At 41.3% G+C, this 15,498-nt stretch overlaps 1 protein-coding gene across 2 annotated transcripts in view; it reads right to left on the bottom strand.

Moving 5' to 3' along the window:
• VPS8 (VPS8 subunit of CORVET complex) overlaps positions 1 to 15,498 on the bottom strand; it is a 755,312-nt gene that overhangs the window by 418,128 nt on the left and 321,686 nt on the right. For both annotated transcript variants that reach the window (XM_033944522.1, XM_033944523.1), the window contains 4 exons: positions 14,524 to 14,580; positions 13,142 to 13,224; positions 10,279 to 10,363; positions 4,255 to 4,353 (listed from right to left, as the gene is read on the bottom strand). In XM_033944522.1, the coding sequence (XP_033800413.1) occupies positions 4,255 to 4,353; positions 10,279 to 10,363; positions 13,142 to 13,224; positions 14,524 to 14,580 (324 nt within the window). The remainder of the gene's footprint in view (positions 1 to 4,254; positions 4,354 to 10,278; positions 10,364 to 13,141; positions 13,225 to 14,523; positions 14,581 to 15,498) is intronic.

Here is a 15,498-nt window from a genome sequence, read left to right as displayed (position 1 = left end):
TAATTGCTTTGTCATTGTTTTAGGGCAGGGGAGATAGAGGATATTGCACTAGTCTAGTAGACCTAGGATTAGGGATTGTACTATGAGCTGGAATTGTGTTCTTTTGAAGAATTTTCGGACTTCTCTTAGGTTTCTCATAACTGCAAATGATTTCTGTATTGTTTTATTTATTTGTGGTTGCATGGTGCAGCATTTGTCTATCATCATTCCTAGTAGTTTTAGAGTGGTTTGAATGGGGTAGTTGATTGAGTTTATTTCTAAATTGGTTATGGTTGGAACTTTGTTATTGTTATTGTCTCCTATACCTCTGAAATGTATTCCTTACTTGCCTAAAACTCAAATTCCTCACCAATTTGCTTCTATACATACCACTAGAATTGCCATTATTAAATTGGAAAACGTTTTACTCACCTAGTTCTTGAACACTCCAAGCTCCCATCTGGTATAACAATGACATTAAGATAGGAAATAAGCCTGTCTCATGGCCCCATTGGATAAATAAAGGCATATGGTCTTTAAACCAAATTATCAAAAACATGACTATAACCCCCTTTACAGAATTACAACACACCTTCCAACTACACCTTTCCGAATTCTAGAGATGGTTGCAACTTTCTCATTGTATAACCAAACTAAAATGGCCTCTGGAACCATCCATCCCAGAAACCTCCAAAGTTACCTTATTATATCAACTTGGTCAATCCCAAGGTCACTACCTCCCTGTTTTACAAAATTATTTGAGACTATCATTTTCCCTTAATACAAAAACTGTCCTCTTGGAATGGTACAGTTGCCCAATGGTCTGATATTTTTACGAGATCTTATAGACCTACTCTTTCCATTAATTTAATGCAATTCCTTTGTTTCTTTTTCCATACAGCCTTTTGGACCCCGAGTAAATTACACAGGGCTGGGTTATTAGATTCTAATCTATGTTGGCACTGTCTCTCCGATCTTGGAGACTTCAAACATATGTTCTTCTCCTGTTCCATTGTTCAACATTTCTGGACTGCAATATGGAAACTTATATGTAGCTGTCTTCCTATTTCTTCAGATTTAACCTTTGATGTACTCATTTTTAGATCTTTGGCTCTTCCAGATTTATTGATAACAGACCAGAAAAAAACTTCGATATATTAATTGCCTTAACAATCCAAATGATCTTATCTAATTAGAAGTCAGCTAACCTACTCAATACTACATTTTGGTGTGCCAATGTTATGTTAATACATAAATATGAATACTTGGCAACTTCCAGCTCGCCTACCAGATCTAAAGTTGAACAGATTTGGTTACCCTTAGCCGATGGTTTTGATTGACCCCAACTATACTCGCCATATATCCATACTGTTATTCTTGATATAGGGTACTATCTTTTCTGATGCTTGCTCTGTAAATGCTTCTTTTCTACAAAATTTGTTTTGTCTTTGCTGCAAAGATGTGATTTATATTTGCAAGATTGTACCTTAATGTTGCTCTGTTTTAAGGTTTCTATACATGTTAGAGGGCATGAGTTTTAGTGGTGGCTCATGCCCGTACATGACAGTTTTTCTTTGGTCACAAATACCATTATCTTCATTTATATATTTGTTACCAGACTGGTTACTTCTTTTGTTGTTTGTATGGTTTTATGAAAACTTCAATAAAAAGTTTTTAAAATGAAAATGTAAAATGGTGTAGTGCAGGATGTGTTTGGGCATCCTAACGTAACTGACAAACTCTACACTTTTTAGGGAGGGGCCATGTCAGCAGGTGGAGAATGTGCATTACTGAGCTAAACAATTAGCACATCTACATTTGTGTGCACTAACTGGTTGCATAGGAACACTGCATGAGTTCTTACCATCCATTCTTTTTAATAGCAATATTAGTGCATGGTACCAGAAAAGAGACTGACAAGCAGTCTGCAATTTCCAAAAGATATAAAGACAATGGAGCAGAGACAGTAATATTTGAGATTTACTCATTGTTTTATTCTTTTCTGCAGTAATGTCTATGGTGAAATGAAAGGTTTGATAGTGTGGTATATCAATTTGAACATTTTACCGATGCTTCTTTTTGAATGACATATTTATTTATTGGGTCATTTATCATGAAGTCCACATATGTGTCTAGTTTTAGTATTATTTTCAGTTTGACAATTTTATTGGATCTACTTACATACTTATGATTTTGTTTCTCAAGTAGTTTTCCTGGTTTTTACACACTAGTTTATTTGTTTTGACTTGCCCCTGATGCAGCCCCTACCAAGCGAAAATGGCAATGTCAGGCATACATTTTTAAATTATTCTATTAATAAAGTCTTCTGTTTCTTTTATCACCATATCTGATCTAACATCTTCATTCCAAAATTAGCTTATGGCCATTAACACAAAAGAAATAGAAAATCAGCCATTTCACATATGCATTAAAAATAGCCTTAGTACATGGGAAAAACCCATATAAGGGGCATGCTAATGCCATTTTTTACAGCAGCTTAGTAAAAGAACCCTTTTATCTTTGTTTGCCTCTATACTCACTCAGACAGTACTTGGAAAAAAATGCTGTATACCAAGGCTGCCCAAGACCGGTCCTCGAGATCTACTGGCAGGCCAGGTTTTCAGGATATCCACAATGAACATGCATGAGAGAGATTTGTATACCAAGAAAGCAGTGCAGGGAAATCTTTATCATGCATATTCATGGTGGATATCCTGAAAACCTGGCCTGCCAGTAGATCTCAAGGACCGGACTTGGGCAGCCCTGCTGTATACCATCTTGAACAAAAAAGGAAATGTGGTATATTACTACAAGTCATTGAAAACTCACTAAAAACTCAGGGCTCCTTTTACAAAGGCGCGAGTTTAACATGCGTAATACTGTGTGCTAAATCGCCCACCACGCTAGCTGCTACCGCCTCCTCTTGAGCAGGCGGTAGTTTTTAGGCCAGTTCGGGGGTTAGCGCGTGATGAATAGTCACGCGCTTTAAAGATGCTACCGCAGCTTCATAAAAGGAGCCCTTAATCTCTCCAGCATTTTCTCTTTTTTTTCCTTTTGATGTGGATAGCTTTTTTGTTTTGTTTTGGACAGAGCACCAGTTTTTATAGCCAAAAACATCCCCTTGAGTAGGATTATCATATGGCTCCAGAAAAAGGAGGACAGATTGAGACACCCAGGTTTTACTTCCACTGAAAGCAATGGAGGGAAAAGCTGGATGTTTCAATCCATCCTCCTTTTTCTGGAGCCATATGGTAACCCTACACCCTTGAGGTCAGAACTAGAAAATGGACCACCCCATTTATTTTTCATTTATTAACAGCAACTATGGAAACTGTTTACTGTAGTGTATATCATCACAGAATCAAAAATATGTATCAATTGATGAAGTTAAAACCAGCTAGATATCAACTTATCTGCACAATGCAACCTTCCCTCATTTTGAGCATAAATCTTTACACTTCTCCCTCCTTCGCTATGATAGGGGATTAGCAGAACTGCAAATACAGAAAAAACCGTGAATAACTTTTTTATGTTATTCGCTGTTTTCTATTAAAAACCATTGTGAATATAGTGAAACCTCGAATAACATGGGGGGAGACCTGGCCTGTTCCTGAAGGAGAGGCAAAACACGGGGAAGAAAGTGCTGGGAATCAGCAATTTTCTCTGTAAACGCTTGGAATCAGCAATTTCTCTATGCAAGCTGATGTAATTTGGGGGGAGGAGGCAGCAAGCTAAAAACCGTGAATAATCGAAACCGCGAATGCTGAAACCGCGAATACGGAGGGAGAAGTGTATCATTCAACTCTTACCTCTCTCCCTGCATAAAAAAATCTTTACAAACAAGTGTCTTCAATTTGTTCCTAAATGACTGGAAGTTTCTCCAATAAGTCAGAATTTGTTTCATTTCAGGAGAAGCTATTCTAGATATATTTTAAAAGTGCTATGGCTTCTGCAAATCCCTCCTATAAATCATCCACATCAAAGTCTGAAAAAAACAAAATAGTCAGACTCATGTGGCTTTATAGCTCTGAAATCTGTTGTATGATAAATAAATCTGCTTACTCATGTAAGGAAATTCACCATAGCACTATTATCAAAACACATTATAGAAAGACATTAATATTATATGGAAGAAAACAGCTGATCTCACCAACTCAGAAAGAGAACAAATACAGTGCATTCACCCAATGAGAACTTGTATCACTTTAGCTGAAGATGTAGAGAATCAGTAAGAACCCAGTAAATTCTGCAAGATTGTAGAGGAGTGTACAATACCTCAATTTTTCCCATGGCTTTATCCCAGGTGGACTGCTTCTCCTCAGCATTGTACCCAGGAATAGATAAGATGTTGTGTATGTAGTTGAAAACATCTTCCTAAAAAATAAAAAAATAAAACATGCACACATAATAAAGTAAAAAAAAAAAATCTAAACTATTTTGTCACCAAGCAATAGGTGAAGGTTCAACACACTAATAATGAAACTGAAGACTCACATTGATAAGAAACATTTCTCTTAGCATTTCTATTTCACAATATCAGAACCTCTCTCTCACTATAAAAGATTAATCTCCACCTCACCCCCACCACTATATAAAAAAACAAAACTCAAAGTCACGCCCTTAATCTGCATCGGGGTGGCTGAGTTTGTATCTCAGGTGCTGAGAGTTTGAATTACTTTCAGCTCAATTATTATGATTTTAATCTAACTGATTAAGATTTGTTTCCCCTTCAGAGGATAGGAATTTAAGAGTAAAGCTGACCAAATTTTTCTGTTGGTTCCAAGTGACTGCTTAATGGTGGCTTGGCTGTTAACAGCTGAGAATTGGCCCTGCTGAACAAATTAAGGATCTGATACAGAATCCCACCTGTCTCATTATTTTTCCTGCTGTGTAGATTTTGCATATAAAGCTGGAGTTGCAACATACTATATGCATATACTTTATAAAAGAAGTGTATGTATGCTCAAGAGGTAATATTTTTTAACAGTTTGTGTGTGACATTTAAGTATGCAATATTTTATAAATATACATAAGAGCCTATTTATTTTTGTAAGGGTAAACCAACAGAATCTGCATCTAGATTCAAACTGTGAACATTTACACCTGCTTAGTTACAAGCATTAATTTTGGCACCTAGTTATGCATGTATGTGCATACTTCATAAAATATTTACATAAATGTCCATGACCCTGCCTTGATCCACTCAAATTCTGTCGCTCAACTTTCCTAAATGTGGGTGATATAAAAGTAAATGCCTTATTGTCACATGTAAACCTTCAAATAATCTTATAAATGCCCTTTTACACATAAAAATGGCCTCTATATGTCAAAACATTTTTATAAAATTATCTCCAAGCAGTACCCATACACATTTCCACCTGTTTCAGAGCAGAGGTGCATTATTGCGAGGCTGTTTTGTAAAATCACACAGGCACCTATGTTTCCTTTATAAAATTCAAAATACAATTTCAGCTCCTATTGAAAAGCTATGGAATTTATAGCGATTTATGTACTTTTTTTATTTTAAGGAGAAAATATTGGCGCAAAGCACTATTCTATAAACCTTTATAGCAGAGGTTCCCAAAATGTGGTGCACATACCATTGGTAAGGGATACGTGGCACTGAATGTCTCCTGCCCTCTTTCCACTGCTGCCATTGCAAATCTCCCATCATCCTTCCATTGCATGTCTCCTGCCCTCCTTCTGCCACCATTGTTACCACAGTCTCATGTCTCCCGCCCTGCCTCCACCACCATCACTTATCCCCCCTCTTTCCCCCAAAACTAAAAGCCTCAGAGCCTTTGCTAGTCTAGGCTCGCCTCTGATGATGCAAATTCCTCTTTCCTCAGAAGTGGGCCCAGCCAAGCAAAATGCCTAGAGGCTGTCTAAGGAAACTGCTAAGCTAACAATACCACCAGCTGTGCAGGCAAGTAAAATAATAGACTGAGCTTCTGCTATCTGGGGGGAGGGATGAAAGGTGCTGCTGGACCTAAGAAGGAATGGAGAAGAGGGGAAGGGGAGAGAGAGGTCATACTGGACTTGGGAGGGAGAGGATAGGGAGAGGTGCTGCTGGACCTGGGGAGAAGGGGAAGAGGTGCTGCTGGACTGGGAGCAGAGGAGGGAAAAGGAGAGGTGCTTCTGGACCTAGGTGGTGGAGGAGGTATGAGGGAGAGGTGCAAGCCACAGGGTAGGTGATGTGGACAGAAAAGAATACAGATGTGATGCACAGAGATGCTAGGCATGGAGGGAGGATAGGGAAAGAGACACAGAGAGGGAATGCTGGATAGAGAGGGAAGGTTTGTTGTATGTGTGCGTATGAGAGAGAGAGAGGACAGAGAGAAGGACAGAGTAACTGAGGGCAAGTAGGTTGTGTGTGAATGATAGAAACATAAGGGCAGAGTGGTTGAGGACACCTGGGTTATGTGTCCGTGAGAGAGCAAAGGGCAGCTGAGATATGTATGTATGAGAGAGAGAGAAGGGCAGAGTGGCTGAGGGCAGGTGAGATATTTATGAATGAGAAAGAGTGAGAGAAGGGCAGCGTGGCTAAGGGCAGGTGGGATGTGAATGTATGAGAGAGAAAAGAGCGGAGTGGCTGAGGACAGGTAGGATGTGTGTGAGAGAACTTGCCCATGGTGACCAATCAAATTTCATGTTTCATTTTCCCAGAGAAAAGATGAAACTGTATTAGTCACTAATGGCAACTTTGGTGGAGATGTTCCTTTTCTCCTGTTGTTATGAATAGGCCCCGTCTAAGTGTCATTGTTCATTTTCACTCAGCTTGTAAGAATGACTGTCAATGGACCAGTTTATAAGAAACTGAAATATAACATATCATGCCAAGTATGCTTTGGTCTGTAGATCAGTTGCAGTGGCATTGAAAGATTGGGTTCTTACCTCTGCTAATCTTCTTTCTTGTAAATCCTCTCTTTATTCTGGACTGCTAGGAGTTATGCACCTTGGGCAGTCAAGGTCTATAGGATCTTCAATTAACCAAAATTCAGCCCCTCCTACTGTGCTTATCTCCTGGAGCATGCTCCCTGGACACCAGTTAGTCATCAAGCAGCCAGGAATCTCTACAGGAGAAACAAAAGAGAGAGGGGGAGGGGGGAGAATGGGGAACTCCCCGCCAAACAATCAATTCTGCTCATGTTAACAAATTCAAAACAGCAACAATGTAAATTGTAAAACAGATTAGGTAATAGTAAAATTCAAATTATAAAACAGAATTACAGGGAGACACAGCCTGTATAGTCAGAAGGGGGCCACCACCCAGGGATCCCTCTAACCTCACCTTTAAATAAATAGCATTCTCAACAAGGCTGGTCTGAGAATGAAGGCGATCTGAGATTGAAGGTGATCTGTGAATCAGACAATGATAGGGCGGGTGTCCAGAATAAAGAGAGGATTTATAAGAAAGAAGATTAGCAGAGATAAGAACCTAATCTTTCTTTCTTGTACAATCTCTCTTTATTCTAGACTGCTGGGATGTAACAGAGCAGTCCCAAAACATCAGGAGGAAAAGCCCGCTGCAAGAACTGAAGCCCCAAAAGCAGCATTCTGCTTGGCTGCCACATCAATCCAGAAAAACTTGGTAAATGTGTGCAAGGAAGACCAGGTAGCCGCCCTGCAAATCTCTTCAGGTGAAACTGCTGTGGATTCAGCCCAAGAAGAAGACATTCCTATAGTGGAGTGAGCCCGAACCCCAAGGGGGAACTTTTTCCACTACATAGGCAGCAGAAATGGCAGCATGAATACATCTGGAAATGGTAGCCTTAGAGATGGGCCTACCCTGCCGGGCAGGACCCGAAAGCACAAATAGATGGTCCAAGAGGCAAAAATTGTTGGTAACCTCCAAATAACACAGAAGAAGGTGACGCACGTCCAGAGACTAAAAAATCCTGTCCCTGGATTTGGACCCCGAGGGAACAAATGTTGGAAGACGGACTTTCTGATTTACATGGAAAACAGAAACCACCTTCAGAAGAAAGGAAGGTACCATCCACAAGATAACCACAGAATCCATGATCTGCAGGAAAGGATCACGGCACAAGAATGCCTGAAGCTCCGAGACCCTATGGGCAGACGTGACTGCTACCAGGAAAACAGTATTCATAGTGAGATCTTGCAACAAGGCCTGCTCAAGAGGTTCATAGGGTGGATGAGCCAGCAATTAGAGAACCAGATTCAGATTCCACGTCGGACATGGAAGCTGCAAAGGAGGCCTCAACCAAACAGCTCCCTGCAAGAAACGGACAACGTCTGGGTGAGAAGCTAGGAGTGAAACAGGACCTAAGCAAGAAAGACTCATGATCTGCACACTGAGGAAAGACACAGCAAGCCCCTTCTTGAGGCCAGCCTGCAGGAAATCCAGAACCTGTGCCACCGAGGAATCTACCTGTGATCTTGAACACCAAGCTTGGTAAAGCTTGGTAACAATGCCAGGTCTTTACATAGGCAGCAACAGTGGACTTCCGCTTGCTATGTAGTAACGCAGCAATGATAGCAGTCGAGTAGCTCATGGCTGTCAAGGCCGCGTGCTCAAGAGCCATGCCATAAGACCAAAGCAGTCCAGATCCTGCAGAGTGATTGGTCCCTGAGTAAGAAGATGAGGGTGGCAGAGGAGCCGAAGTCCTTGATCGTGGTGGAGCCAAATGAGATTTGCATACCAGGGTCTCCTCGGCCAATCTGGGGCCACCAAGATCACCGGGCCCTTGAGTTCTGCAATTGAAACAGAATGTGACCTATCATAGGCCACAGTGGAAATACATAAAGGAGACCACCCCGAGGCCAAGATTGCACCAGAGCATCCAGCCCCTTGCTGCCAGCTTCCCGCTGATGGCTGCAAAATCTGTCCACCTTCCTGTTCTTGGTGGTCGCCATGAGGTCGAACGTTGAACGACCCCACTGATGCACTATGTACTCGAACACTCTCCGGGATAGAGACCACTCTCCGGGATCCAGAGTCTTCCAACTGAGAAAAGCCGCTTGCATGTTTTCTACCCCTGCTACGTGAGCCGCGGACAGTGCTACAAGGTGCCTGTCCACCCAGGAAAAGAGCAGCCAAGCTTCCAAGCAGGGTGGGCTGCTTATTCATGAGGCCTGGGTAGTGGGGCTTGCGAATAAGCCTGATTGGAGACAGCTGGTACTTCGTGGACAGCTAAGTTTTTCTTTTTTCCTTGCTCAAGTTGCAATATTTCTGACTGTGCCTCTGGACTGCAATCTTTTTTCACACAATGTTTGTATGTGAGATTTTGGCGTGCTGGATGTGAGGTGTTTTTTTGGGAGCTGCTATTGTGCCTCATTTTTTCACCACTGTTTTTGATATAGTGAAGACACATAAGTGGAGTTTTTTTTAGCCATATAAAGCTTATATATGGGGTTCAGAGGGGCAACAAGGCCTAGCCAGGATCCTGTCCCACAAAGGTGATTATTTGTGTCCCTATCCTAAGTTAGTTTGGAACCCTGAGATACCCCATAATGTGATCTCCAAGATGTAGATGTTTCACCATTTTTCTTCATAAAAAGTCCTTTATTCATCAAGAAAATCAATGACCCGATATGTGCATGTTGTGGCCCAAATGGCCTGTTTCAGGAGTTTTGGCTCCATGTAAAAAAATAGCTGCCGAAAGAGAACCTTTTATCTAGTTGAATGCCTTAGACTGCTTTGTTTCTTCATCTCTCCCACTGTTTCTTTAGTTTGCTTCCAGACTTGCAGAGAATTTGTCTTCTGTTTTTGCCTGCCAATTTTAGAACAAGCCATTTCTGCACTTAAATCTCTATTTTATCGAAAAATTGCCACCTACTGTATGTGGTTTTATAGAGTACTGTGCACAGTTGGTATTTACTAAATGATGATAATCATATCCTGTTCCTCATATTCCTATTTAGAAAGTAAGAATAGGCCAATGGGAAATTTACTCATGGGATTGGTACCATATTAAACAAGTTCAGTCACCTATAAAAGATAGTTACAAAGTCAGAATGCAGAAATTTTGTTGAAGATATTGAAGAAGAGTTCAGAAGAAGAAACACTGAGACCAGAAACTGAATCCTCAGTAAAAATGGTCTAAGTTAGAAAAAATTGACAATATTGTATAATGCTTAGGCTTATACTATCTGTTATTTACACCAACAAAGGCATGATGGAGTTAAACATCTAAGCATATATTATATATTATATTTCCACTTTCAGCATGGAACTTCTTGTTCCATATCATGATCATGTCTAGGATAAGTTTGCCTAAGGAACAAACTAAATTATATATGAAAACATAAGCAGAACATCCAATATTTTTTTACCTTTCTCACTGGATCTTGTAAGTAGCAATCGATTATTTTGTCATACTGATGTTTTCGTTCATACATAAACTCACAAATTTGATAGCTGAAAAGCAAAATATTTTTCATGTTTAAAATATAAAGGAATGATTGTTGTGTTAAAACTATCAGTCTTACTGGGTTACATAGTCATATATTCTGGGTTATACTTTCTTCTAATGATTATCAGTTGCTGTATTTCCTGTCCAATTAACTAGAGGAGGAAAGTGAATTTACATTTTCTTCAGTTATAAAATTCTCATTGTTAGAATTTCAGATGCAAGACTCACCTTACCACAGAGAAAAGGCTAAAGAAAAGGTACTAAAAATCAATTTAAAAAAAACAAAGGCCCCGATTCACTAAAGTCTTCTAGAGCCTGGGCCAATCAGGCCTTAGGCTTAGTGGGGATGGGATGGGAAGGGGCGGGCCCGCCTCATTTTGACGAGGTGGGACGGACGGCAGTAAGACCCGTTCATCCGGCCAACAATTTAGAGGTTAGTTGGGGGGGGGAGGAGGTTAGGGTGGTCATGGGGGTGTGTTAGCATGTGGAGTGGTGTTAGAATAGGGGGCATTAGCGCAGGGGGGTCCAGAAGGGGGGCGTCCTCCGGCAGGAAGGGTTGGGCACCCTCCTGCCGGCGATCGGGTGTTGGGTGGAAAGCCTTCCGGCAGGAGGGGTTGGACACCCTCCTGCCAGTGATCGGGGGAGGGGGTAGACAGGCAGCCACTGCCGCTATACTTATCGCGGTAGGGAGATCCCTTGCTGCGATAAGTATAGTGGCCGCGTCTACTTACAATGTAGGCCAGCGTAGGGCCGCCTGGGCCCTTAGGCAAGCTTAGGCAGTCTTGCAGGCCTCCCTAGGCTCCCGGAGGCGCCTTCAATATTGGTGACCTGCCTGGGGAGCATTTTTTTTTTTTTTAAACATGCATCCCGATTGGCTGATTAGACAGCTGTAGGACGCCTACAGCTGCCTAAAATCAGGACACACTTTGCAGAATTCGGGCCTTTGTGTGTATTACACATGCAAAATATCTGGCCAATAAAAAAAATGGGAAAAAAACTAGCCTCCCCCCTCAACAAAGTGTTCCCTCCCTCTCCGAACACCTCCAAAATGGCAGGAGGGATGCCCACTCCCTCCTGCCATCATGTAAGTTTGAAGGGGTTCGGCGGGGGGAGGGGGCGATGGCAGGAGGGAGTGGGCATCCCTCCTGCCATATTCACACAGGGGGCATCATCAGGCAGAGCGTCTTGTAGCAGGAGGCATCCCTCCTGCCATTTTTGTGAGTTGGGGAGGGGACGCTGTCGGGAGGCTTTTATTTTTTATTGGGCAGATATTTTGCGTGTGTAATACATGCAAAATATCTGTGCCATTAAAAAAAAAAAAAAGAAAGAAAGAAAGAAAAAAAGCCTCTAGACAGAAGCCCTGACAGCAGTGACAGGAGGCTGCTTCTCCTGTCACTACTGTCAGGGCTCTGCATCAACTCAATCGCTCACTGAGCGATTGCATGCAAACTAGATAGTGAACCAATTGCTGATTAAAAATCAGCCAACAGCGATTGAGTCGCTATCTTTAGTGAATCTGGGCCAAATTATAAAAGCTGCAACCATTCTTGTACCCACTAGCTGCATTATCTCTCTGAGAAAGAGGGAAAGGAGAGGCAGAAATAGAAATAAGCAAGCGTGTCTATTATGAGAATTGTTTAGAATTCCTTTACCCATTTGTGATACTTGTGCCTTTTTGGGGGGGTTTTATAGGTACTGTTTCAGTCTTTTCTCTGTAGTAATTTGAGGAATCATACATGAAGCTCTAATATTGCTGTCAAAAGAATTTGATAAAAGAGAAGAGGCCTTTTGTAGTTATACTTTGCCCAGTTACTGGTAATGAGAAGAGACTGCTGAGGGGAGATATGATAGAGATCTACAGTATAAAATACTGAATAGGGTGAAACAGGTAAACACAGATTAATTGTTTACTCTTTCAACTAGTACAAAGACTAAGGGACACATTTTGATGCTATTAAATTGTGCATTTAAAAGAAATTAGAGAACTTATTTTTCCCCATGCATAATTAAGTTCTGGAGCTCACTGTCAGAAGGTGTTGTAAAAGCAGTTAGCGTAGCTGTGTTTTAAATGGTTTGAACAAATTCCTAGGAAAATCTGCTGTTTATCCCTATGGGTAAGCACCATAGAATCTTGCCACTTTGGGGATCCTGCTAGGTATTTGTGATCTGGATTATTCATAGTTGGAAACAGGACTCCGAGTTAGACAGACCTACAATCTGATTTAGTATAGCAATTCTTATATTATATTATGCTCACCTTAGAGATGCCTACATTTGCAGCAACTGAAAAGACCATACAAATTATTATTATAGTAGGTTACCTCCCTGGACCTAGAAGAGGTATTATTGAAGTATATCGCAAACATTGTGCCGTGGCACACTAGTGTGCTTCCTGAGATTTCAGGTGTGCCGCGAGTGGTACGTCCTGTAGTCAATCAACCAGCACCTCTCCTTCTCTCCAGCCCTCTTCCCTGCTGGCACCCTGCACTAGCAGCTCAGGGCCCATCTGGAGAGCCTTCGCAGATGTGCAGATGTCGACATGATGACATCAAGTATGCACATGATGTCATCACAGCGACGTCCGTGCAGTTCCGGATACGTCGAGCTGCAGTCACTATATTTAGTGACAAAGTTTGCGGGACACTGGATTATTGTGTGCACTTTCTTGCCTCTAGCAATCAAAACTGATAAGAGCAGAACAGTATGCATAAAATATTTTATTAGAACCAGTTCTCAAATGCAACAGTGCTAGAAATGTGCATGAAAGTCAGGCATTGACCTACAATTCTGCCTTTTCTGCCAGACGAATCAGCCTGTTTTCTTCAAACTGAACTATTCCTCCAGCTTGGAGCAGTTCAAGAAGAACCTGGAGGTAGATACAAATACAAGTCACAACTAAGTCATTATATTCATTTGCTTTATAATTTCTTACCTATTCTTTTACTTCTGCTTGCTAAACATCAAGGAGCATATTCTATAAGTGGCATCTTAAGCTAGGCGCTGGTAGACGCTCTACCAGCACCTAACTTAATTGGCAATGTCGTTAAAAAATGAAGTTATGGTGGTTAACGACGGAAATGGCCTTAGGCATTCTTAGGCGCTTCCAAAGACACAATTCATGTCAAACACAAGCGCCAGAAATATAGGTCTTACACTGGCCTACATTTTCAGCATCTATGTTTGAGGTAGCTGCAGTTCTACAAACGCATTGTTGTGTGATTGACATGAAATTGGTGGCTGTGTTTTAGGCAGCCACAGATATCGGCACTGTTTGTATAATCCGGCCCCAAATTCCTTCAGTTTGGATAAATCCGATCACTCTTTGGTTAAAGCCAGATAAGTTTATTTGGTTCTCTTTAGCAAAATATTAATTCATGCTTACACAACTAAAAATGCAACTGAATATTTGGCTAGATCAGTGTATCACAAACTGTGTGCCCAAGGATTCCAGGTGTGCCCCAAGATGCTGGCAAGGAGGAGATGCGCCGATGAGAGGCACGTCCTGTAGTCAGTCAGCTGGCGCCTGCACCTCTCCTCCTCATGAGCACCTCTGCTCCTTCTCCTCAGCTCTCCTTCTGCAGCACCCTCCACTGGAAGTAATAGGAGGCTCAGGGCCAAAGCTGAAGGACATCCGTGCATGCGCGGACATTGACGTGATGACTTTATGCATGCGACATCATCACATCATCGTCCATGCATTTCTGGGTGCCCTCCAGCCACAGCCCCGAGATCAGTGTGCCAGCAGCTTAACAAGTTTGCGACAAACTGGGCTAGACCTAGCCAATCAAAAGATCGAGAAGCTAAATTTAGCAAAATCTGCTGGGTTGCATTGAAAAATACTACCAGCAACCCTAAATCTCTCTTCCCGCCTAATGAGTAATTTAAAAAAACACTAGCAAGAGGATTCACAGCATAGAAAATAAAATGTAGATTTAGTAGCACAGAACTGTAAACGGTTATTATGTGCACATCTCATGTTTTATCTTAACGCAGGATTAATATGTTCACTACTAAAAACAAGCAATCTCTGCAGCTACATATTTATTCAATGTGATTAGCCTAGAGGAGAAACTATTATAAAACTCCATACTTTACTTTTTTATTTCCTCCACAAGCTTTTATCCATATCCGCCTACCAGTCATGTTTATTCCTTTTCATACCTACCTGCTGTCTTTCTGAATGTCGTGAGTCATCATCTGGGCTGCAGAGAAATTCAAGCACCTGTCCAAAAAGAAAAAAAGCAATGTTCTATCAGACATAAATGTAGCACTAGTAAAGAAAGGATAAGACACTTTAACTTGTTTGTTCAAAGAATTTAAGAAAAAAAAAAAAACCTACAATGGAGACAGATGAAGAGTAATGGAGAAAATCAAACTTGCGTATGTATTAACATGTGGTCTCTGTGGACTGCGGAATTAAATCAGGCACACAAGCGGGTGATTTAGGACAATGTTAAGACAGAACAACTCTCCCAGAGCCCAGAATTAAAGTTCTGAACATGTTTGACCTTTCATGTATACAACAGTCCTATAAATTTGTTTAAAGCTTGGAATTAACTCTCAGGAAGACAGGTTGCATTGTCTGACAGGTTAATCCTTCTGTCCATTGAGAACACCAGTTACAAGTAAGCAACTTTTCTCTTTTGAGAAACAGAACTGAAAATAGGCATTTAAGTGAGCAATTGTAAGCTCAGGGTTTCTTCCTGATCAAGATAATTGTTACATAGTTCGAGAGTTGATTAGTTCATAGGACAGACTGCTCAGTAGCATGAAGTGAACATATGTAGTGAAGACCAAATAGTTGCTTTGCAGATGCATTCTAGAGATGAAGACTTTTAGTTGCATTAGTGGCTCTTATTTGGTGAACTCTGACTCTGCTACACAGAGGAGTTCCACCTTGGTCAAAGAACAGCCTTACTGGATCAGACCAATGGTCCATCAAGCCCAGTAGCCTGTTCTCACGGTGGCCAATCCAGGTCCCTAATACCTGACCAAAACCCAAGGAGTAGCAACATTCCATGCAACCGATCCAGGGCAAGTAGTGGCTTCCCCCATATTTTTCTCAATAACAGACTATGGACTTTACAGGAAATTGTCCAAACCTTTCTTAAAACCAGCTATGCTATCCATTCTTACCACA

The sequence above is a fragment of the Geotrypetes seraphini genome, chromosome 5 (assembly GCF_902459505.1).
Source record: "Geotrypetes seraphini chromosome 5, aGeoSer1.1, whole genome shotgun sequence".
In the NCBI taxonomy this organism is placed as follows: Eukaryota; Metazoa; Chordata; class Amphibia; order Gymnophiona; family Dermophiidae; genus Geotrypetes; species Geotrypetes seraphini.
Note: the sequence above shows the minus strand (reverse complement) of the source record. Positions and strands in the feature narration are given on the sequence as shown.